The following is a 17018-nucleotide window of genomic DNA, read 5'->3' as shown; positions in this document are numbered from 1 at the left end:
TCCGAAAAGAAGTACATCAAGGCTATATATTGTCACCCTGCTTATTTAACTTAAATGCAGAGTACATCATGAGAAATGCTGGGCTGGAAGAAACACAAGCTGGAATCAAGTTTGCTGGGAGAAATATCAATAACCTCAGATATGCAGATGACACCACCCTTATGGCAGAAAACGAAGAAGAACTAAAGAGCCTCTTGATGAAAGTTAAGAGGAGAGTGAAAAAGTTGGCTTAAAGCTCAAGGTTCAGAAAACTAAGATCATGGCATCTGGTCCCATCACTTCATGGCAAATAGATGGGGAAACAGTGGCAACAGTGTCAGACTTTATTTTTCTGGGCTCCAAAATCACTGCAGATGGTGACTGCCGCCATGAAATTAAAAGACTCTTCCTCCTTGGAAGGAAAGTTATGGCCAACCTAGATATCATATTAAAAAGCAGAGACATTACTTTGCCAACAAAGGTCCGTCTAGTCAAGGCTATGGTTTTTCCAGTGGTCATTGAGCACTCCCCGTTCAATGTGAGAGAGTTGGATGTGAGAGTTGGATGGTGAAGAAAGCTGAGCGCCGAAGAATTGATGCTTTTGAACTGTGGTGTTGGAGAAGACTCTTGAGAGCTCCTTGGACTGCAAGGAGATCCAACCAGTCCATCCTAAAGGAGATCAGTCCTGGTCGTTCATCGGAAGGACTGATGTTGAAGCTGAAACTCCAATACTTTGGCCACCTGATCCGAAGAGCTGACTCATTGGAAAAGACCCTGATGCTGGGAAAGACTGAGGCCAGGACGAGAAGCAGACGACAGAGGATGAGATGGCTGGATGGCATCACCAACTCTATGGACATGGGTTTGGGTAGACTCCGGGAGCTGGTGATGGACAAGGAGGCCTGGTGTGCTGCGATTCATGGGGTCGCAGAGTCGGACAGGACTGAGCAACTGACCTGAACTGAACTGATACATAGAGTGATCACATTAGTTACAGACATGGGGAGTGCTCAAAATTGTATAAAGTGTTACTTGTTATTAATATTACATAACTAAGGTTAAAAAACTGCATGTTTAGAGAGTAAAATTTGAACAAGTTAGCATATTTGTCAATTTTTCAGTTGTTAAAAATTTTTTAAAGTACCCACTAGAGGGTGCTGAAAGAGAGAAAAAGCTTTAAACCAAGGGACGTGTTAGGAATGAGTCTCCTAATTCTTATCAGTATTATACAAATATTCAAGATTACTTTAGACTGAAAATCCTTAATTTCATCCCTCCCCCCATATCAAGGATTTCTACTAATTTCAATGATTTGTAATGTTTTGCTGAAAGCATGTGTTTCTGTGTATAGGAAGACAGAGCAGGTAAGAGCTATTTTGAATTTTTTCTGTTCTTAAGCTAGATAAACTGTGTTTTTAACATTGCTTTAAGGCTAAAAGAATGTTTAAAGCTGTGAAATTTCTAAAATTTAATGCTGTTAAGTTTGAACAGGTTACAGGTACAAATAAAACTACTTTTTAGAAATGCCTGATTATAATTACCAGAAAAAAAAAAACAATAAAATATTTCAAGGAGTATTTGTTTTCTACAGTCATGTGACTTCAAATTTAACACTATTTGATGCTAAAGGAACTGAAAGTCCTTCTTAGAGATCAAATGAGTGTTTTATGAGGATTAGATTTTATTTTTCATAGAAATCTGGTATGATATATCAAAAATTAACTTGATTCTTCTATCTGTCTTTCCTTTCTTAAAAAAAAAGGCTGTCAATTTAAACAAGTTATAACTTATTATGGGTTGTCTGATTCTTAGGTCTTAATTTTTATTAGAATCTCTAACTGCTAATATTTTTTGGTATTTGTTACTTACTGTGTATCAAATTATCCATGTCCTGTTTCAATACAGGAATACATGAAAATTTTAAGTAGTACTGAACTTATTTTCCTGAACGTAAACATAGAAATGTTATATGGGATATGTATACTTTCAAAATATGTCATAAGAAAGCTGCAATTATTCCAGAAGATATACCAGATATATAAAAAAAGTATATGGTAAAAGCATCAAAAGGATAATTAATAAAAATTTATGTTTATTTTCATGTAGGTGTGTAGGTAAATGATCAATGCATTTTTTACATGTATATAGATTGATTCTGAAGGAATAGCTTTCCCTGGGTATCTGAGTAAATTATTTACAACTCAAAAGTTAACTCTCTAAATTCTGTAACACTTTGAAAAATATTACATAGCAAAATGCAAAATTTCTTATTTTGTTTTGGAATTTTTCAGCATGATTTCCATTAACAAAATAAACCAACATTATTCAGTGGAATCTGTCACTAATAATTCATTAACTTTCTTGGTTAATATTAATATTCCAGCCATGACATTAATAGTTCAGTGTCCTTTTATATTAACAGTACTGTTACTGAGTTAAAATGCAAAATAAAAAATGAGTCATCGTTGAACTATATACTTAGAGTTTTCAACAAAAATGTATACCTTGTCAATTATTTTCTTTCTTTATAGAACATAGATTCAATTGGAACAAAAAATTATTTCTCTCTCCATATATACACATTATATTCAAGGTTATGATATTCATAGCTTTATCTTATTGAAGTAAAATGAACTAAATGAGACTGACATATTTTATAAGAATGCTTGAATATCACAATTACAAGATTAAAAGTGTTAAGTTTGCATCCTTCAATGACACAGCAATATGTGATAGTAAGAGCCAGTGAGGTCCAAATGGTGACTGGCAATAGGAAGACACTCAGGAACTTAAAATTCCCTGTAGATAGTCTACTAAGCCTATCATGCATATTCAATTCAGTGCTATTTACCTACTGTTACTGTTACTCATCTGAATCCAAAGTAATTTAGTCATACAGGTTGTGTTAAAATACCTGTGAGACAACATTTGGGGAGATCCATAGGGATCAATTTTTAATTTTTTTTTATTTTAAATATTTATTTTTAGCATTAGATTTTGTTATATGGACAAAAATTTTTAAATAAATCTGTATATGTTCCTGAGAACAAGGAGGTAAATGTCCTAAGATCGCAGGATAGTGAGAACATACAAAGAAATTATTTGACTTGAATAACTGCTCATTTGTTTTCTATGTGCAATTTTGATACTTGAGGAATACTATGAAGCAGATACTAGCCTTCCCTCAATGAGTCTTTACAATCAATATAATAACACACAGTGTCTACCATTATCCCACTGGACCTGTTCTCTTACACATTCTTCGATATTCATCATGGAAATATCCATCAACAATTTTTAGCTGTTTTTTGTAAACTTTTTTTTTTTTTTAAGTCTTCTTAGTCATCCATTTGAAGTAGGGGATTTTTTTTTTTTTATGAAGAGAAGACAACTTTGCAGTCCAAGCTTCCAGGAGAAAGTCTTTGTTTTGCTTTCAGTTTCGCCAGGTTAAGCAATGGTATCAAAGAGTTCCTGTGTGCCAACACACTTCAGATCAAAACGGGAAGTTTTATTGAAAAGCCTATCTTAGAATAAGGCAATTTCATTATTAGTTTAAATCTTTTCTCTCAGATCAAATTAAGCATGAAGGAAACTTAAGATTTAAATAACAAATGACCTTTTTATTAAAGGTTCAATGTAAAAGGCAAGTTTCCTAAACACTCCTTCATGTGTCAATTTATAAACTATATCTATCATACTAATTTTTTCTAAGATGCATAGACTTTTCACTGAGAAGACATTATTCTTCATGAATGTGTGCAAATGTCCTCAAATGCCAAGATGTTACTGCTAAAATGTGAGAAAATCTATTCTCCCTCAAACAAAGGTCATATTCCTTTGCATGTTATTGTCAGAAGTGAAGGTATCCATAATCATTATGTTCTGACTTTAGCAGAACCAAAAAAGTAAGTAACTACAGTAAAGAGTTTGGGGCCTCTCTTCCAGTGAAACGTGAAAGAGAATCCTAAGTTCAATATTTGGGAATCAAATTCAGAGTTTACTGTATAACATGGGATTGCGTAAGATAGACAACATTCTTTTATTATTATTTTCTATGAATGAGATTTGTGTATATAAGTAAAATTTTTTCAAGTAGACTTTACCTCATTATTATTTTAAGGAAACCTTAATCTGAAATAACAAAATGTCTTTATAAAATTCATATAATTAGTGCACAAGATCTCTACATATCTATACATTTAGATATCATTTGCAAATATTTGTAATATTCAATCTCCATAGTATTATCATGAATTTGATTGTAATTCCCTGAGAGTACAGAGAAGATAGAGCCCACAATAATATGTTTCTCAAGGATGTGTATTGTGTTTTTCTTTTATGATAATGATATAAGTACTTTAAAAATATTTGCTTAGAATAATTTCTTTAAATTCTTTCCTCAAGGTTTACATTCTTTCTTAAAAGTATGAAATCACCAATGCATATTCAAAGTCCATCTGTAGTATTATCATCCCGAAAGATTCACCAAATTTTATACATTCTAACTTCAGAGTATCTAAATATGCCTCAGTCTACACCAGTGGCTTCCTAGGTGGTTCAGTGGTAAATAATCTGTTTGCCAATGAAGAAGCCTCAACAGACGTGGGTTCTATTCCTGGGATGGGAAGATCCCCTGGAGGAGGAAATGGCAACCCACTTGAGTATTCTTGAAAGGATAAACCTGTAGACAGAGGAGCCTGGGGAAGGTTCTAGTCCATGGGATCACAAAAAGTCAGACTCCACTGAGCACACAAGTGCAGACTATACCACACTTGGTACAAAAGGCTTCTGTCTTCAAACCTTCTATTCTCTTGAGTTAAAATAAATTTGACATACATCTTCACTTTACCACTTAAATGTGGCACTGAAAAAGGTGGAGAGATGTTCTGAGGCAGAACTAGACCTAAACAGAATTTAAAAAATCATTCACTGTTATTTTTATTTTTCCTTTTTCCAGTGAGCAATCAGGTATTTTAATTCTCTTTGTTCCATATACATTATCAGTCTGATGAAATATTCTTTTCTGATCTTTGTCACATTGCATTTGTAAGATGATCACCTCCACTATCTATATAAGCAGGGAAGAAGAGGCCTTCTCCAAAGTCCTGACAGTGAATGAACTGTGTTGCCTTACATATGCTGTCACTCTAAAGGAACTAACACAGACTGGTATATTTCTTCTGACTGCTTGGTACTCTTCAATGTGACTAGAATACTTTCATGTTTACTATTTAAGTTGAACATTCTAAAGAAGCATAACTTAGAAGATATCAGTAAAAATTATTATACGTTAAAATTTTCCATTATGGAGTCACTAGGGGTAAACTACTTGGAAAAATTACTAACACTGAGTGTTTATTATGATTACTTAAATTTATCATTAATACTTGGAGCAAGCTACGCTGGGAAAGTACTTTTCCATGTAATCACTGGAAATTTAAAATATTGCTAAAATAATTCCCATGGAGGAGGGCTTGGTAACCCACTCAGTGTTCTCACCTGGAGAATCCCATGGACCAGAGAAGCTTAGTGGGCTATGGACTGGTCCACAGGGTCACAAAGAGTCGGACATGACTGAAGCCACTTAGCATGCATGCATGCAACAATAATTAACACACTGGCCATGAGCATTTTGGAAAGGATGGCTGCATTATTGACTGAGTGAAACAACTGAGGAATTACAGTTAACAAAAGATAGAGATCAGTGGATTTAGCTATTAGGCTTTGGTAAAGAATCTGCCTGCAATGCAGGAGACCCCAGTTCGATTCCTGGGTCAGGAAGATCCCCTGGCGAAGGAATACGCTACCCACTCCAGTATTCCTGGGCTTTCCTTGTGGCTCAGCTGGTCAAGAATCCGCCTGTAATGTGGGAGACCTGGGTTTGTTCCCTGGGTTGGGAAGATCCCCTGGAGAAGGGAGAGGCTGCCCACTCCAGTATTCGGACCTAGACATTCCATGGACTGTATATTCCATGAGGTCACAAAGAGTCAGACATGGCTGAGCTACTTTCACTTCACTTCACATCATTGTGAATGTGTTAAGTTGTATATTATTAAGTTTGAGGTAATACTAAGTAATGCATTATCAATATTACTCCTTTGAATTAAGTTAAAAGTTACAGAATGCTTCTCAAACAGAATGCTTACCTAACCTTTATGTTCCCAACAAAGAGTTATTTCAAAGGCTTTTATTCACTTCTTTCCCCCTTGACTATTGTGTAGTTAACCAGTAACTTACACATGAAAAAAAAATAACATGTTACATATAGGCAAAAGACTCAAGATAAATAAGATCAAATATATGCTAGGTATACATTATGAATAAAATCAACACATCCTCCAGCTGGAGAAGATATTCAATTTACAAAAAAAATTCATTCTATTTGTTCTCATATGGCTATTTGAACAGCTTTTCCACCACAGACTGTACTTCAGAGCATTTCTCCTGTGATTTTGCCTCTAAAACCTAAGTGAATGCATTTGGAGAATTATGTCTATAGTGTTGCGAGAGAAATTGTTCTAGCTCCCTCTTTTCTCACTGATTCTCTTTTTCGTCACCACCTATCTAAAGCATTAGATTGATTTAAGTTAACTTGACCCTCAGCTAGCAGTAGACTGTGCCAAAAAGTAATTCGCTTCTTTTATTCTTTTATTCCCTTTATTATCTCATTCCTTATCTTTACTCTCTTTCTCCACACTCTCACCCATATTATAATCTCTTTCTATCTTAAAGCACATAATGCTATTAAAATAAATGATGAACTTAATGCATGAGAAAATGTATAATATAGGAAAGTGAGAATCTTAGAAATTGCCTTAAAATCTTTAGCTTTTAAAACAACTATTCCACAGATGTGAGAACTTTGTGAATCTGAGTGCATAACTGCAGACAATCATCAAATAACAACCTAATCTTATATTTTCCTGTTTCAATAATATAAGCTGCATAAAACCTCTTTAAAAAAAAAAAAATAGTTGTTGCTAAAATGGGACCTAATAATATATAGGTAACCTCTAGAACCTATAGGCAAGAGAGTTTCTAAACATAGACTGTTTTAAAATGAATCAACAACAGCATTTAGTATATTCTTTTTGGCTATGGAAAAAGTTCAGGTCCTTGAAATGTAGGTAAAGAGGAGTGATTTTTAAAACACAGGCATTTGGGGAAATAAAGAATCTGACAGTTGAGAGTTTCATTGGTGATAATTCAGAAACTTTTAAAAGCTGAAGAAACAAGTAACTTATCAAATATTATATTTTAGGGAAAAAAAATGCTCCCAGAGTTAGTATCATAAAAATCAGGTTATTATAATTGCTACATATTGAAATCACTACATGATGAAAATGTTTGTTTCATTTTATCTGGAAAGACAATTTCATATTTTTGAGACTGATAAGTTGTTTTCAACTAAAGAAAATCATGTATAATGCATTTTTAAATGATCATATTTCCATTCCAAATAAATACTATTCACCTGAAAAAAAAAAGAACTTCAATTCTAGTCTCATAATTGAACACTAGCTATAGGGAAAGAAATAATGAAGTATAAAACTTAAGAGTCTCAGATAAGAAGCTTTAAATTGCTTTTCAAATGGTAAATACAAAACTACAAGTATTTCAGGAAAGCAGTTCATGTTAACATTTTAAGATTTAATTAGTACACAATTTCAACCTTAAGTACCAGGTGAAAAAATAAAACTGGAGCTATAGGTAGCGTGCTTGCAGTTTTTCTGAACATGTGTGCAAACAGTACAATACTATGCCAGATGAGACTTTAGTATAGTGTATGGTTTAGTTTGCTGTAATAACAAAATATTATTCAACATATGTAATTATTTGCATCAAAATTCACTTGCACTATATTTGGCATTTAAAGGGAGAGGAAGACCGTTTGCAGGAGGAGGAGTTGAGTCTCAAGGTGGAGCTGTCTCTTGTGTTAAATGACACTGGCAGATTAAAGCGCTCTGATGGGGAAGGGCTTAAAGGCTGAGTCAAAAGCCAAGAAGTCTCTTTATTTACGCCTACCTCCCAGCCCTTGGCAATCTGACTAATAACAAACTGAGCTAACAGGAAAGACTAGAAAGGGAGGAAAGAGAACAGTGCTGCAGCTTGGATCTACAGCCTAAGAAAGCAAGAGTGATCAATCCCAGCTCTGTTAAACATCTTGTTTGTTTACTGCACGCAGCAGCTTGCAAATGGTTAACTATATGCAAAAAAAGTCAGCATAGCTGTGAAGTATGCCGTGAATTTTAATTGGGGAATAAAAGGACAACTGCTTCAGGATGATCTAGTATGCAGTCTGCTTGAAATATTTTCAATGAAATGCTCAGCATTTTGTCTTGAACCAGAGGTTTTAACTTTATAAAGCGATGGGACTTGCCAAAAAGTGATATTTGAGAAGAAAGTACACAGTGGTTGGTGTTTTCTTTTTTAATAAGGAAACTGAATTTACTTTGAACATCTCTTCCAGCTGTGCATTACAGATAACGTCAGAAAGTCTCTGCTTTACAGGTAAGATGAATGTTTCCAGGCTTTCCTTATACCTACTTTTGCATTATTCTAAAGTGATTGAATTTATGTTTGCCTCTCTAAAAAAATAACTTTGCTTTAAAGGATATCCAGTTTCTTTCCTGTTCACTGGCACAACTAATGCAGTAGCAGATGCCTGTTTTCTTTGAGCAGCAGACATCTAGACTAACAGCTGGCTGTAGAGAAGTAAAATAATCTGCCACTATTTCTTTTACAGCATGCAGTTTGTTATTGGAAACTAACCTATGTGTGCTCTCTGACGGAAAGATTACTTCCAAATACCACTGTTGAATCTCAAATACAAGCAGAATATCAAACGATTCTTTGTATACTGTAAACCACTTTTACTTTTTCCAGACTTGACAATATGTAAATGGAGATTTTTTTGACCTCTTTAACACAGTCTCTATATTGTCAATATAGAACCACTTTTAATATTTATGTGTATTTCTGAAAACGTTAGAAACTGTTCTCTGCTACATTTTGAAGAGCATAAAATGTATGTGAGATAAAAATAACAAGAGGTTCTCATCTGGAAGTTATTCACTATTTTCTCAAGATGTGTTGTCTGGTGAAATAAAGAGTATTCTTTCTTGGTCATCTATGGAGAAACATGGAGATTAGCTGTGAAGCTAACCCACAAGTTGAAGACTCCAACTCCAAGCTGCCTGATTCTAAGCATAGCCCTCAGGGCTGTTTAAAATCAAACTATTCCCCTTTGGAAACATTCAGTCAGCTAACTTTCCCTTCATATAGAAAGGCACTACTTGATTGTTTCATGTCTTTGGTTGCCTTCTAACTTTCAGAAACTTCATATTATACATGTTTTCAATAAGACTGTGTATTTTCATGGAATGGAAGTTTACTTTTGAGATTATTGATTGGGTTTTGGGATGCATTACCTGATTGTGAATTTTAATTAGATTCAAAGTCACTGTTTACATCCTATCCAGACAAATGAAAGCACCTATCATTTCCAAAATTTGAATAGTTACAAGATGTGGTGTTTGTTTATCTTTGAATTTAGTCTAAATTTAAAATGCACTATTTGAAGGAAGTTAATAAAATTAGATACATTGGAGTTCAAAGTATTTACCACACCACTGCTATTATTTTAGAGTTAGAATTTCTTTTAATTGCTGTTTCAGATCCATGTATTAAATTTTTAAGGAGTTGGAATATGTGATGTCGTTATCCTGAACTGTCCTTTTTTATTTACCAAACTAGAGAGACCTTCAAATATTTTTATAGAGTGAAGTTTGTTTCAGAGTTCATTGTTTGCATCATTAAGCCTTACAATAAAGAAGATCAGTTACTTAATTATGAGATATGCAGTGCCCTAAAGCCTAGTTCATTCAAGACCTCATTAGGAAGTCGTTTGTTAGAAGTTGATATGAGGTATTATTCCTTCTTTTATAAGAGCCAGAAATGTGTGTCACAGGTCAATTTTTCTTCTTTAGTTTTTATGATGTTAACCTTATCCACAGAATAATTTAAGAGTAACGGTGAATTTTCCACCTCTAGAAATTCAATATAAAGTGTGAAATTTGAATGGACACCTTTAAGCATATATACCTGATACTTAGGCTTATACAAACTACCCTAGACAGCATAGTTAAAAAGCACAGTTAAAATTCTTTTATAAAAGTTTACTTTACTACATAGACATATTTTTCTCATTTTTTTAAAAATAAATAATGGAATTAATATCTTAAACCAAAATCAAAGCAGGTTAAACACAGAGTTATTAGATGTTATATTGTGATATCCAGTTCATAAATAGAACTAAAGGAAATGCATACATACAGTCTTTCTATCATTTCTGAATTTCCTACAGGTCTCTCTGCTCCTGGCTATCTCTAGAGGGGTGGGAGGTGGGAGGGAGGTTCAAGAGAGAGGGAACTGATTCATGCCGATGTATGGCAGAAACCAATGCAATATACTGTAAAGCAACTGTCTTCCAATTAAAAATAAATATAAAAAAAATTCATCTAGTTTAAGCTAAAAAAATTAAAAAGTTAAAGTCTTCTCAAATATACACCTTTGCATCACATCAAGTTATCAATGGTTCATTTAGCCACACCCCTCACATCTGTTAAAATGCAATTAGTTGGTGATATGAACACAAATTGCTATACCTGAAGTTATCCTTGACCTAAATTTTAAATTGTTATCATAATACAAGTTAAAAGTAAAACAAATCTGCCGGTCATAATATTTGTACAAAATAAAAGAAAATGTGGACTCAGCAATGCACTTACACATTTAAAATAATCAATATTTTGCCTATTAGAGGAAAACCTATCATTTTGAAAATGTCAGATTCATCTCCTCCCTGCTGCTGGCCACTAAAGCCCATTGCTATTGCATTTTATTTTACAGAATCAGATCCATCACTTGACAACATGAAGCTCTGGATTCATCTGTTGTATTCATCTCTCCTTGCCTGTATATCTTCACAGTCCCAATCGCCAATGTCCTCTGCCTCAGCCAGAGGTTCTTGTGACTCTCTTTGCAATTGTGAGGAGAAAGACGGTACGATGCTAATAAATTGTGAAGAGAAAGGTATTAAGAAGTTATCCCAAATAAGTGTGCCACCGTCACGCCCTTTCCACCTCAGTTTATTAAATAACGGCTTGACAGTGCTTCACACAAATGACTTTTCTGGGCTTACCAATGCTATCTCAATACACCTGGGATTTAACAATATTGCAGATATTGAGACTGGTGCATTTCATGGCCTTGGCCTTCTTAAGCAACTTCATATCAATCACAATTCTCTAGAAATTCTTAAAGAGGATACCTTCCATGGACTGGAAAACCTGGAATTCCTACAAGCAGATAACAATTTCATTACAGTGATTGAACCAAGTGCCTTTAGCAAGCTCAACAGACTTAAAGTGTTAATTTTAAATGACAATGCTATTGAGAGTCTTCCTCCAAACATATTTCGATTTGTTCCTCTAACACATCTAGATCTTCGTGGAAATCAGTTGCAAACATTGCCTTATGTTGGTTTTTTAGAACACATTGGCCGAATATTGGATCTCCAGTTGGAGGACAATAAATGGGCCTGCAATTGTGACTTATTACAGCTAAAACTTTGGTTGGAAAACATGCCCCCCCAGTCTGTAATTGGTGATGTTGTATGCAACAGCCCTCCATTTTTCAAAGGAAGCATACTAAGGCGGCTGAAAAGGGAATCGATTTGCCCCACTCCACCAGTATACGAAGAACACGAGGATCCTTCTGGATCATTACATCTGGCAGTAACCTCTTCAATAAGCGATAGTCGCATGTCAGCCAAGACCACGTCTCTTTTAAAAACACCCACCAAAGCACCAGGTTTAATACCTTATATTACAAAGCCATCCACTCAACTTCCGGGACTCTACTGTCCTATTCCTTGTAATTGCAAAGTACTCTCCCCATCAGGACTTCTAATACACTGTCAAGAGCGCAATATTGAAAGTTTATCAGATCTAAAACCTCCTCCACAAAATCCTAGAAAGCTTATTCTTGCAGGGAATATCATTCATACATTACTGAAGTCTGATTTAGTGGAATACTTCACTTTGGAAATGCTTCACTTGGGAAACAATCGTATTGAGGTTCTTGAGGAAGGATCATTTATGAATTTAACAAGATTACAAAAGCTTTATCTGAATGGTAATCACCTGACCAAATTGAGTGGAGGTATGTTCCTTGGTCTCCACAATCTTGAGTACTTATATCTTGAATACAATGGTATTAAGGAAATATTACCTGGAACCTTCAACCCAATGCCTAAACTGAAAGTGCTCTATTTAAACAACAACCTCCTACAAGTTTTACCACCACATATTTTTTCAGGGGTTCCTCTCACGAGGATAAACCTTAAAACAAACCAATTTACTCATCTACCTGTAAGTAATATCTTGGATGATCTTGATTTACTGACCCAGATTGACCTTGAGGACAACCCCTGGGATTGTTCCTGTGACCTGGTTGGACTGCAGCAATGGATACAAAAGTTAAGTAAGAACACAGTGATAGATGAAATACTCTGCACCTCTCCAGAGCACTTAGACAAAAAGGAATTGAAAGCACTCAATAGTGAACTTCTTTGCCCAGGTTTGGTCAATAACCCATCCCTGCCAACTCAGACTAGTTACATTATCGTCAATACTCCTACAACAGCAACTATAGCTGATAATATTTTTAAATCACTTACTGATGCTGTACCACTATCTGTTTTAATACTAGGTCTGCTGATTGTATTCATAACTATTGTGTTCTGTGCTGCAGGGATAGTGGTTCTTGTTCTCCACCGCAGGAGAAGATACAAAAAGAAACAAGCAGATGAGCAGATGAGAGACACCAGTCCTGTGCATCTCCAGTATAGCATGTATGGCCATAAAACAACTCAGCACACTAGTGAAAGACCCACAGCATCACTCTATGAGCAGCACATGGTGAGCCCCATGGTTCATGTCTATAGGAGCCCATCCTTTGGCCCAAAGCATCTGGAAGAAGAAGAAAGGAATGAGAAAGAGGGAAGTGATGCAAAACATCTCCAAAGAAGCCTTTTAGAACGAGAAAACCACTCCCCACTCACAGGTTCAAATATCAAGTACAAAACCACAGACCAATCCACTGAATTTTTAACCTTCCAGGATGCCAGTTCATTATATAGGAACATTTTAGAGAAAGAAAGGGAACTTCAGCAACTGGGAATCACAGAATACCTAAGGAAAAACATTGCTCAACTTCAGCCTGATACGGAGGTACATTATCCAGGAGCCCATGAAGAGTTAAAGTTGATGGAGACATTAATGTACTCTAGGCCAAGGAAGGTATTAGTGGAACAGACTAAAAATGAGTATTTTGAGCTGAAAGCTAATTTACATGCTGAGCCTGATTACTTAGAAGTCCTGGAGCAGCAAACATAGAGAGTTCGAGGGCTTCTGCAGAAATGCTGCGATTCTGTCTTAAGTCCAGACCTTGTATATAAGTGCCTTATATGAGTATGTCATCAATCAGAACTTAAGCACAGCAGCAATCCTATGGGAAAAGAAAAAGAAACTCAGGGATCACTGGGAGAAGCCATTGCATTGTCTTCAGGCAATTTTGTCTATCCCCAATAAAATAAATCCTTGCATGTAAATCATTCAAGGATTATATTAATAGTAATATTTTCCCATATAAGTGTTTCATAGATGTCCTCTTGCACATCTAAAAGGGTTCAATATTTAACCCTTAAATTCTTGAGTTATATTACCCATGGATTAAATAGAATTGGATTGTCATTTAAAAGCTATAACAGTAAATGTAGTTATAATATGTAAGAAATGTATTGTTTATAAAATCATTATATGTACTTACAAAAGTGTAAATTGTTAGATAAACCAACTTTTCTTGCAATAAAGGCAAAAGGAACTGGAACTTTAAAATTAACAAATAGTAATAGAAAAGAAAAAACGGAAAGTTGAATTACATAGGATATGAGTGGCCCAAAACTTTGAAACTTTGAGAATTAAAAAATGCCACTGAAATGCTTTCTGAATTTAAAAATAAGAATGAGTAACAGTTCAGGTGGAATGAAGAAGAAAACATTTTGTTTTTTCTGCACATTTTGTGTGGGCAATCTTCTTGTTAATGCTGCTGTGAACTAAGGTATGTCATTTGTGCTCAAAGTTTAATTCTTACTCTTGGGATATTTTGAAAATGCTACTGATATTCAACTGTAAATACAATTAGTGCATCTATTAAGTTTGAATTCTTTCATAGCATTAATCCTTTGTAAATCTGAATACCAAGATAGAAATATGTTTCTTGTGACAAGTAATAATTCACTGGTGTAAAAAAAATCGGAAAAATTATTTTATTTTTATTGATGTACACTGATAGATGCCATAAATTAGTAGCAAAAGGCACGTCTAAGGGTAAGTGGTTTAAGTTGCCTCAAGAGTGGGACAATGTAGCTTTATTTTACAAGAAAGTATGGCTAGATTTTTATGAACTATTTATTCTGTACAGTTTTGTATATTTTTGGTTCACAAAGGTAATTATTCTTGGGTGCCTTTCAAGAAAATTAAAAGTACTGCTCACTACAATAAAACTAAAATGAAAACCCTCTTTTTATATGTGCTTTCTTCAATTAGTCTGATCTGTAATTCAGTCAAATCAGGATTAACACATGCACATTTATGCAGGCACTCAGGCACAAACACACAAAACAAGATTTCTGTTTGTTGTCACCAACACAGAGCATTTTCTTTACCACGTGTGAAAAGGCCTCTCAGTGTCACAATGTGATTGTCATGGAGCTGAACTAAATGTCTGGCCCATAATTTTCCCTTTCTGGCAAATCATTTTCCTACGTAATACAAGTAGAAACTATTTAATTTTCTTCTTTCTGGTTACAGAATCAGTTATACAGAACATTTTCACAAGGCAAACTGTAATTAAAGTATTTAGTTTTGTGGTGTTCACCATTCAGATGCATGCACAGGGTTAGGAAGGAATATATTTTCTATTAGGAAGGATGTTTTTAATTTATTTTATACTATTTTAGTGATTCATGGATGTTCTATTAAATGAGCTGGCTTTCAACATTCAACTGTCTGCATGACTAGCTAAATATACTTTCTTTCTTTGATTATGAATGAGAAGACTTCCTTTTAATAAAAATAGTAGGAGCCTGTGTGGGACGGTATGAAGAACAGTTATGCATCTATTATGACATCATTATCACTAGGTTTCTAAAAAATCATTGCATATACTATATAAAGCAATAACAAATTATGTATTAATAATTAAAAGGTTCATTGAAAATCTACATTTCTTCATTAACCTTTAAGGTTGGAAATCAGAAAAATGGGAAATCTTTTTTTCATTAACATTTACTAAAGGGAAATCTAGGTTCATATATAATACTTTATATGTTTATCCACTAAAAGTACTCAGCACAGTAATGAACAGTAAAGCCGCCAAAGCATTAATTTAAATGTTACATTCTAAAGAAAAGAACAAAGCAAGAGCAGAAATCATGTTACTGCACTTCTGCTCAGTGGAGTATCTGTAAGTATTTCCTGATTCCAATCAAGTGCACAGAAGTATCAGACTTCACTTGCCTGCAGGATCTTTGGAATGGATCCATGAATGCAGACAGAGACATGTCCTGTGGAACATTCTTCTCTTTTGAGTGAGGAAAATATTCTTTTTAATCTTTATTGTTAATTGCCAAAAGTAATAATATTCATTCAACTTAAAAATCAAAGACAGAACAAAGCTGTCTATGGTGTCATGTAAATATATCTTTCACATTAGATACAACCCCGAATTATGTAACATCAACCCTGTATGCTGTTACGAGAAACCTGAATGAACTTATCTCTCAACCCAATAAAACCCTATGGAGTCTGGATATTATTTGCAATGATGCAGATATAATTATGGTTTCCAAAGAGTAAGAGATTTTTAAAGCTTAGCTGTTTCATTCATGACAGAACCTTTCTTATGTAATTTGTTTCCCTACTACAAATAGTTAAGAGTTGGAAACTCCAGTGATGGTCTTTAACTTTTACCAGGTCTTGGGACTCGTGATAATCACTCAGAACTTTGGTTATTTTACCTGTATTTCCTATTCTTCTCCCTGCCTCCTCACCTACAGAATAATTTTTATTATATTGCCTGGTTTATTACCTACAAGGCTAAAGTGGTCTCTTTCTGCAATTGTTAGATTCAAAATCCCAAATCATAATTCAGTATGCTCAGACATTTACAAATACCTGGGCTTTCTTAAAATAGACTTTTCATCACTTGAGAGTTTTTCTTTTTAATTTAAACAAAAGTTACTCTGTTCACAATACATGAGGACAACTTTTCACTCATGTCTGAATCTTGGATGTTTGTAGTATCATGATAGTAGTGTATAATCATACTGAATCAAATCTTTTAGATTCTGTCTATCTGTTATACACAAATTGTATGAATCTGTATTTAATGAATTATTTTCATTCAATTACCATTAAAATACTTACTGGGAATTGAAGAGTGTTCTTCAAATATCTTCCATGGATCTCCATACTAGGATGATAATCTTATAACTTATATAAAAAAGGAATATATCAATAACTCTGATTCTCCCTCTTGAATCAATCTTAAACCACAGAGAAACATTTTTCCTTCCTAATCAAATAATAACTAAATGGAAGTATCATCTTAGTGGCCTTTAAACTGCCTAATCCAATTACTTTAAAAAGCTTAAGTTTTAAACCAGGATTGAAAAAAGTGATATCGCTATTTCCTGGTCATTAAAATGCATATTTTAATATACTGGTGTATATATTTATGATTATGTAAATAATTATACATTTATATATGCGTGCTGTGAGTGTTTAAGTCGCTTCAGTCATGTCCAACTCTTTGCGACCCTATGGACTGTAGTCCACCAAGCTCCTCTGTCCATGGCATTTCCCAGGCAACAATATTGGAGTGGGTTGCCAGGGATAGAACTTGTGTCTCCT

At 34.4% G+C, this 17018-nt stretch overlaps 1 protein-coding gene and 1 long non-coding RNA gene across 3 annotated transcripts in view; one reads left to right on the top strand and one right to left on the bottom strand.

The window, feature by feature from the left end:
- Positions 1-17018, bottom strand: part of LOC145529435 (uncharacterized) — a 286481-nt gene that overhangs the window by 242905 nt on the left and 26558 nt on the right. The window lies entirely within an intron of this gene.
- Positions 1183-15331, top strand: SLITRK6 (SLIT and NTRK like family member 6). The gene is made up of 3 exons (XM_081549857.1): positions 1183-1343; positions 7856-8490; positions 10891-15331. The coding sequence occupies exon 3, from the start codon at positions 10914-10916 to the stop codon at positions 13437-13439; it is 2526 nt and encodes an 841-aa protein (XP_081405983.1). The 5' UTR covers positions 1183-1343; positions 7856-8490; positions 10891-10913; the 3' UTR covers positions 13440-15331.

The sequence above is a fragment of the Giraffa tippelskirchi genome, chromosome 12 (genome assembly GCF_054371585.1).
Source record: "Giraffa tippelskirchi isolate mGirTip1 chromosome 12, T2T-mGirTip1v1.2.pri, whole genome shotgun sequence".
NCBI lineage: Eukaryota > Metazoa > Chordata > Mammalia > Artiodactyla > Giraffidae > Giraffa > Giraffa tippelskirchi.
Note: the sequence above shows the minus strand (reverse complement) of the source record. Positions and strands in the feature narration are given on the sequence as shown.